We start from the raw sequence: 7910 nt of genomic DNA, 5'->3' as shown, positions 1-7910 counted from the left end.
CTGTCAATGAGTTTTTTTTTTTTTTTTTAATCAACAAATAATATATTTATATAGAAAAATAGGCACTAGAAGTGCCCAAACAAAGTACAAACAAACCCCATACAGCCAGCACAATGCCTCTGGTTACAAAGAATTTACGTGATACTTATTACATATAAATGCTATGTAACCAAAGCTAAAGACTAGCTACTCAGCCATAGAAAGTGGAAAACATGTATACTGTCCATGAGTAATACAAGTCGTCGCAAAAAAAGTGACGATACTATGTAAAAATCAAACTAACTCTCACATTTCACCTTGTTTCTCCTCACTTCTGTGTGGAAGTAATTTTGGTGAGACTCAATTTTTTTTTCCTTCAAATCTCTACTCCATTTCGCGGCAACTAAATTGGAAATAAAACCATACTCTCCCTTGTTTCTTTGCAGTTTCTTCATTTCTTGGTGATTTCTTGACAACCTAAGATAGCGTTAGAGATAGAATCTTAGCTTTGAGTGCAGTGACACGTATGATTAAGTAGGTACCTCAACGTGAGGCAGAAAAAAAATTAAAAACGAAAGTACTGGAAGTACAAAAAACAGAGACAATGGCATTAATTATTGCATTATTTGATTGAGTGACATTATACTTTCTCAAACACGGAATAAAGTTAAAGGAAAACAAGAAAGGCGCAATGAAAATGAAGCTAGTGAGGTAGATAAAGATTTTCACATTGCACAAAATCTTTCTTGACCTCAATCTAGCTTAAGCTAATAGGAAAATTTATAGTGCTAGTCCTATAAAAGGACCTTCATGATGTTGTTGTTGTTGTTGTTGCTGGTGGGACATTTTTCCCTCCTCCTTTCTTCAACACCTCAGAAGGAACATTGATTTCAATGCCATCAAATATGTCTGACGCTGATTTTGTACCGTTCTTTATTGGCAATTCTTGGCTTTCGCCTTTCTCTATTTCTGTTGTGCTCTTACGGTCTTTGCTTTTGCCCCACACCACAGTGTAAAGTCCGCACACAATGAGAATGGCCCCAAATATACTGAGAACGAATTAAGAAACACAATAAATTTAATTAGCACATTAATTAATCACAAGTAAATTTTGAATTTTCTATTAATTTGATTGATGCAAATTTAATACATACCTTCCTAGATGAACTTGTTCGGCTAAGACAAGGGAACCCAATGCTGCGGTGATAATCATACATAGAGGGCTGAAAGAAGTCACAAACACTGGTCCACGTTCCCTGGTTACAACCCCTTGTACATAGTATGCCATTCCAGAACAAATCACCCCCTGGTTATTATTTTTAGTGCAAAGTTGTTAATTAGTTGAATCATTAATGAATTAGAAATCCCCATCATGCAATGCTTTTAATTTTAATTATTAATAAGGAAATTAAGGTACTCACAGAGTAAACACAAGCAAGAAGTCTTGAGTCCCAGCCTATGGCCCATACACTGAAGTCTCGTTCAAATATAAGGGATGCGATTGAACCCTCAATAATACCCATCACACAAATCCAAGCTGTCAGTGAGAGCTCTGCCGGGTACTTCTTCAAAGTGAATGACTAATTCCACAAAAAAAGTAACACAAAGTCAGATTATTAACTTAGAATTAATTACTTATATGTATGTTGATACTTGCATGACTGAAAAATTATTACATGGTCGGAGACTATATCGTCCCCACAAATCTTCACGTCACATGTTATTAATTTTTTTTCATAAATTGAAAAATATTATGCTTACTTGCAAAATGAAGAAGCCAGCCCAACTAGCACAACTTGATATGAGATAAACAGTTCCAACTATCCAGTGCTGGTCAGAGGGTTCGGTGGTACTAGTACTGCTAGAGTTGCTATGGTTGCTGATGGCTCCTCCACCCTTTATGATTTGGAAGGCAGGGCCTTTGTACAGAGTCATAACCATAGCTCCTGAAACTGTTATAAGGGTTCCAATGACTTTGGCTACACTGTGAAATTTTCTCAAGTTCACCTTCTCTAGCCTACACGTTGGTAGAATCATTTCAATGTCATTAGATTCACTAGAATAAATCTTGTACAGTGAACAACAAAGAAAATTGGAAGAATCTTATTTGATATATGCATATGTCTTGACAAAAAAAAATACTGTTGTTTAATCCAACTTGCATATAAGCGATAGCATTGGACTACATGGAATCAATTAATCAATTAGCTTTAATATATTTTAAGAATGAATATTGCAAAGAATGTGGATATGGCACACAGAATAGTTTGTGACATCATTTGTCAAGTAGCGGCCCCATGTCATGCATGCAGGGTGGCTCCATATATATTGTTTGGAATGCAACTAGCTAGGAACTAGCCTTTTTCCTTTGCTTAAGCACGCAAACATGCATTAATATAACGGTGAACAGTGATTGAATCTTTTACCTGAAAATGAGTGCCATTACAAAAGTAATGGCCGGGAGGACATTAACAGTGGCAGATGCAAACGTTGTTGAGGTCATCTTCATCCCCATGTTGTACAAGTTCTGATCTAGCACTGGCCTGTTCCATTTCATCACCAACACACTTATTAATTATGCATGAAACTGGTTGTACCTATGGCCGCAAAAAAAACAAAACCTCTAGAAAAAGTTTAGCTGGAACTTTTTTGCAATTTACTTGACAAAATCAAATCATAAACAAAATAATTTAAACCATTTGAGGATAATTTAATTGAATTATCATAAAACTTTCTTTATTCTATGAATCTCTTAAATTTTCTGCCATTCTCTTCTATCCCCTCCAAAATTTTAAATCAGACAAAAAAAAGTTATATAAATTCCTCTTTCCTTCATTTTCCCCCCAATCAATTACCATGTTACAGTTGAATTTCTAACAAACAATATCTTTGTCTCAGTTTGATGGGTATGCGTCACAATAATTTGGGATTTTTTTTTATGGAAAGCTAAAAAACAGTATTATTAAAAAATGCTTAAAATGAGCACAAGGTGTGCCCAAAATTATTTCACATTAACTTGTGAAATAAATACTCATTTTCTAAGTGTATCGTGTTTTTCCCCTCACTTCCATTTTTATTTAATTATGTATATGTAATCGGTGCTCATCATCCTATCAATTCAGCCTTGTACGGACCATGTTACGAACAGACACATGCCCTGCTAGCATTTCCGTAGCATGGTTTAATTAAAATAAAAAAGGAATTTAAATTATTGGTAAGTAAGAAAGTAAGGGAATTATGATTGGAAACATTGCGTTTTGTTAATGATTATATGATGTGTCCGCTAGAAAAGGTGGAACATTATGAACGTCACTATCAAGTAATTATCTCTTTTGTATTAGTTTTGGGTTATAGATTATGCATAATATCTATATCTATATATTATTTCTTTGAGGATTTTTTTTTCATGAAAATATAGAAACCAATTATCGGCTAAATAAAAATAAGAGCAAACACTGCCGATGAATTAATAGTGCTTCCAGTGTAGGAAATTTAATTAATAAACCTGACACATTTACTTAATTATTGTTTAAGCGTTAATATATTTATGTATTTATAAGTTAAATATATAGCTATTTAATCAATAAATTTATTAATTTGATTTTGAAGCTGAGGGTTTATTGTAAGTGTTGCTGAAATGCGTTAAGTGTTTCTATTCTTAATCCCTGTATTTTTTATTGTCACGTAAATAAGGGGTAAAAGTGCAAGAGTGAAACAAGTTTAAGCGAAAATATTAATTTTAAAAAAGTTTGAAAAATTAAATTCAAAGTGCATATTTTATTGTTTGAATATTTATATTCCAAAGGAATCTTTTTAATTTCCTTCACTACTCCACAAGAAAGAATGCAGATTTTATGCTACTTGACAAAATCAATACAAAGAAAAGGTTATGTTATATGTACAGCTACTTATGCATGCATGCATGAGTAATTAAAAATATATAACGCATGATCCAATATCCATGAAGAGACTGTGAATAAACAAATTGTATGATTCTGATACTGCGAATATGGTAGGTGGAAATGAGCCTTACTCAAGGAAACCAAGTGCCACTATCCTCAGGAAGATGGGAAGAGTCATCTTTGGTCTTATTTTTCTGCAAAGATTGTGAATATAAAAAAACCTTATTGTTAAGATGCATGATGCGTGAAAAAATTATAAGGATATTGAGAATTAGGAACAACAAAAGCTGCTGCTAATTGGGTAGTGGAACAGAGAGAGAGAGACACACACACACATGTGATGTAAACACTGAAAGAGGAAGAGAAAGAGAAAGAGAGATAGAGAGATATAAACCTTTCAAGGACAAGTGCAAAAGGGACTATTATAATAGCAGCAACTACATGACGGTACACTGAGAGTATCCAATGACTCATGCCATGCTTGAAAGAAACCATAGTGATGATATACATCCCTGAGTAGCCAAACTGAAGGGACAATATAGCAAGGTAAGGCTTCACCTTGCGAAGCCCTTGGCTCAACTTACCACTACCATTTTGGTCCTCCATCTTGTGTTGTATGCACCAAGGTGACACACAAAAACACACACAAACTCTCTCTAACGAGTTATGACTTGTGACACTTGTGGAGTTTGTGGGTGATCCCTCAAAACGAGAAATGGCCCTTTTTATAGACCAAAAAAGTGAAATAATTTTAGAAAAGAAGACCCGGTTTCACACAACACCTTTCGCTTGTCCAAGGCACTAACTCTCTTCCCACTTTCAATTTTCACCCCCAATGATTAATCCCTTACCCATTTTCTAAAACAGACACATGCATATTCCTTGCAATTACTAGAATCCTCTTTTATGTTTATAACAGAAGGATCAGAAAAAGTAAGGCAGATACTGTGTCTCTAAAGAAAATAATTTCTCTTTCTTTATTTTAATTATATTTTAATTTCTCTGTTTGTTTAAATTATGGGAAGTGGGAGGCGTTTGTTCATTGACCACCAAATGGAATTTAGGTTTAGTGCTGGATCATGACGCAGGCAAATATGTTCCTATGTGGTGTTAAGTAAGAGTGGGTGTGTTGTATATGTGGACATCACTTAAAAGAAGGATGAGTGAAAAATCATTCGTTAATTAGAGATTTTTCACCTACGTTAACTACATAATGGGCACATTACATGGTTTAGTATTTGTCAAAAATCGAATAATAGCAATGTTAAGCAACCTGTCTAGATCAACACACATATATATGCTATGATTGTAATGTAATCATATTTGAATTCAACATATAGAATTAATCTCATACTCAAATCATGTTGGAGTCGGATTAAGATATATAATAGTAAGGATATTAATTAATACAATCAACATTATTAAATATCCATTAATTAAATAGCTCAATAGATTTTCTCTATTTCAACATATGTGTTATTCCATAGCAGAAATAGTTAAGCTAAGGTGTTGCAATTCAAATGGTTTTTTTTTCTCCAAATAAACGATATAGTGACTTAAAAAAATGTCTTTCAAATAATAATATTTTCTCATAATTATTTTTTTCTGATTAAAATGTCGTTATTCAATTAATTGGGATAACAAGACAAGAATAGAGAACAAGAAAAAAAAAAAAAGACAACAAAAGAGAACAGCAGATTTAATTCCACTATAATGTATATTTTGACTTTGGTGGTACCGTGAGATCGTGCTATATTTCTTACACCCAAAATCCAAGATGACAGAATCGGGGTTTGTTAATGGTTTATTGTTTCCGTTGATATAGCATGCTCAACTCAACATCTAATCAAACAAGGGAATGCTACATTTTTTTGCTTATATTATTTTAAAAGTTTAATTATACTTATGGTCATTTTATTATAATTTATCGCAAATTTTAGGTTTTGAATTTTTTTTACTCTAATAATGTTTCTCAAACTTTTTAATTGATTAAACAGATTAATTAAGTTCTCTGAGTTTCTCAATTTATATAATGATTGAAGAGTACTTTCACATGAATTAAAGTCCAAGATACAATGGTGGGATTTTTTGGTACATCAGTAACATGACTATGTGCGTTTGAGATGAGATTGTTGACTTTGACCAAAATATGATTGAAGTTAATTGAGGTGTACTTTTACATGTACTTATTTTTAAGATCTCCTGACAACAATCAAATTCTCTGCTATGGTAGAAACATCGTTAATAAGAGGTGGATACCTGCAAAATTAACTTTGATATTGAAGTCAATAAGAACTCTACAAAATAGTGATATATTGATTTTTTTTTTTTATAGTCATTTGAATTGGGTTGGATTCCTTGATACGAGGCCTAATGCCTCCCAAGAGCAATACTAATTTGTCTTGAAATAGCAATTAGGTAACTTTACTCGGAACTGATGCACGCCGTATATGATATACTATTTGCTAGTATATCTTACAACTTATACACCTAAGTGTTGTGAGCCAAAGTAGCTCTACTCATCAGGATTGGGTTTCTATATAGCCTAGTTTTAAACAGGTGGAATACGTAAAAAGGAAAGGAAAATTTACAGAGATTTAGAAGTTACCATAGTTTGTTGCAAATTAATTGGTCCATTGATTAACCTAATAGCTAAGCATTCCATTTTTCTTTCAAATAAGCTTATAAGTCCTCTTCAATGTTAAGGACTATAGAGCCCACTATAGAGCACATTTGGAATGGAATACTCCTTAAACTCCTTTTAGATGACTAAGTCGGTAAACGGGTCACTTTGTTATTTGTGTTAAAATTTACTACATGATAAATTGATGAAAATATTTGATTGATGTAATTTTAAAAATTGAGCAATTGATTGATGAAAATATTTGATTAAACTGGCACATAAATAATTAACAACAATTATTGTGTCCCTAAGTGAATGTTATATAACAAGAGTCATGCAATAATCATGAATTCCAATAAAACCGCTTGATTGTCTCAAGCTGATACGCATAATGCGAGTGACGTAGGCAGCAACATACGAGCTTCCTCTCAGTAGTTGTGGTTCAGATTGCAAAGCTTACCTCAAGTCAGACGGGGCATGATCATTTGGTTTGTTACTTTGTTAGTTGTTAGATTTAACTCTTCTTTCTACATAGAATTGCAAACATTAAGGAACATAGATCTAACGGCTTTTTTGGATCATTTGGGGATATTTTTTTTTAATGATCATATGAGAGTATTTTTTTTTTATTAACTTTTATTTAAGAATAAGTCCTGAATGTAGTTATGATTTTGTAAATTAAAATTGTATAAACATTTACGATTTCTAATTATAAAGTCATAATTATTTTTATGACTTATCTCCAAATAAGAATTAATTCAAAAATATTATCATTTGATAATTAAAAAAAGGTTACCCTCAAAATGATAAAATAACCTAGATCTAACTATTCTAAAGTAATAATTTATTTCAAAAAATAAAAAACTTAATTATTAATGATAAAGCTGAATGATTCATATTATTTTTTTTTAGGCAAAGAAATGCATTAATAAACGGTACCAGTGGTACCAAAAGTTGCAAAAATGCAGAGACATTGGTTATGCAATATATTTATCACAAAAGGTGAAATAAATATCAAATAATCAAAGTTGAGCCCACCAAAGTATAATTAAAACTGTATACATATATCTCCCAAACTCAAAAGATTGTGATTAATGCCTCCTATACCTTGGTTATGTAATATTATCTCTCTTAATTGGCATCTTTAAAATTTTAGAAAAATTAAGTTCTTTTAAACTTTAAACAAAGGTTTTTCTGTCCTTCTTTTTCTTTTAAGATTTAAGGAAACCTTTTAGAAATAAAAGAATTTATAGACTGCATAGGATTAAGATAGCTTTCCATTTCTGTCATCAAATTCAATTTTAATTTCCTTTAAAGTTCAGTTACATATGCACTAAAAACCTAAGTTGCCTGGCATCGAAAAGGAGAAGGGATGACAGACATTTTCGTCTCATTCTGATCCATTA

General features: G+C 32.2%; 1 protein-coding gene across 1 annotated transcript; it reads right to left on the bottom strand.

The window, feature by feature from the left end:
* Nucleotides 1-566: 566 nt before the first annotated feature.
* LOC100783910 (WAT1-related protein At4g08300) lies at nt 567-4761 on the bottom strand. The gene is made up of 7 exons (XM_006581518.4): nt 4276-4761; nt 4013-4075; nt 2406-2522; nt 1741-1996; nt 1401-1559; nt 1134-1285; nt 567-1028 (listed from the first exon to the last, which is right to left on the bottom strand). The coding sequence occupies exons 1-7, from the start codon at nt 4485-4487 to the stop codon at nt 788-790; spliced, it is 1200 nt and encodes a 399-aa protein (XP_006581581.1). The 5' UTR covers nt 4488-4761; the 3' UTR covers nt 567-787.
* Nucleotides 4762-7910: the final 3149 nt, after the last annotated feature.

Source organism: Glycine max, chromosome 6 (assembly GCF_000004515.6).
Source record: "Glycine max cultivar Williams 82 chromosome 6, Glycine_max_v4.0, whole genome shotgun sequence".
NCBI classification, from domain to species: domain Eukaryota; kingdom Viridiplantae; phylum Streptophyta; class Magnoliopsida; order Fabales; family Fabaceae; genus Glycine; species Glycine max.
Note: the sequence above shows the minus strand (reverse complement) of the source record. Positions and strands in the feature narration are given on the sequence as shown.

What these genes read in the sequence shown, in the direction of transcription:
- LOC100783910 (XM_006581518.4), bottom strand. Translation starts at nt 4,487, where the DNA reads ATGGAGGACCAAAATGGTAGTGGTAAGTTGAGCCAAGGGCTTCGCAAG. An exon ending in TTTGCACTTGTCCTTGAAAG is followed by an intron (nt 4,076 to 4,275) that starts GTTTATATCTCT and finishes CAATCTTTGCAG; the next exon opens with AAAAATAAGACCAAAGATGA. An exon ending in GAACAAGTTCATCTAGGAAG is followed by an intron (nt 1,029 to 1,133) that starts GTATGTATTAAA and finishes ATTCGTTCTCAG; the next exon opens with TATATTTGGGGCCATTCTCA.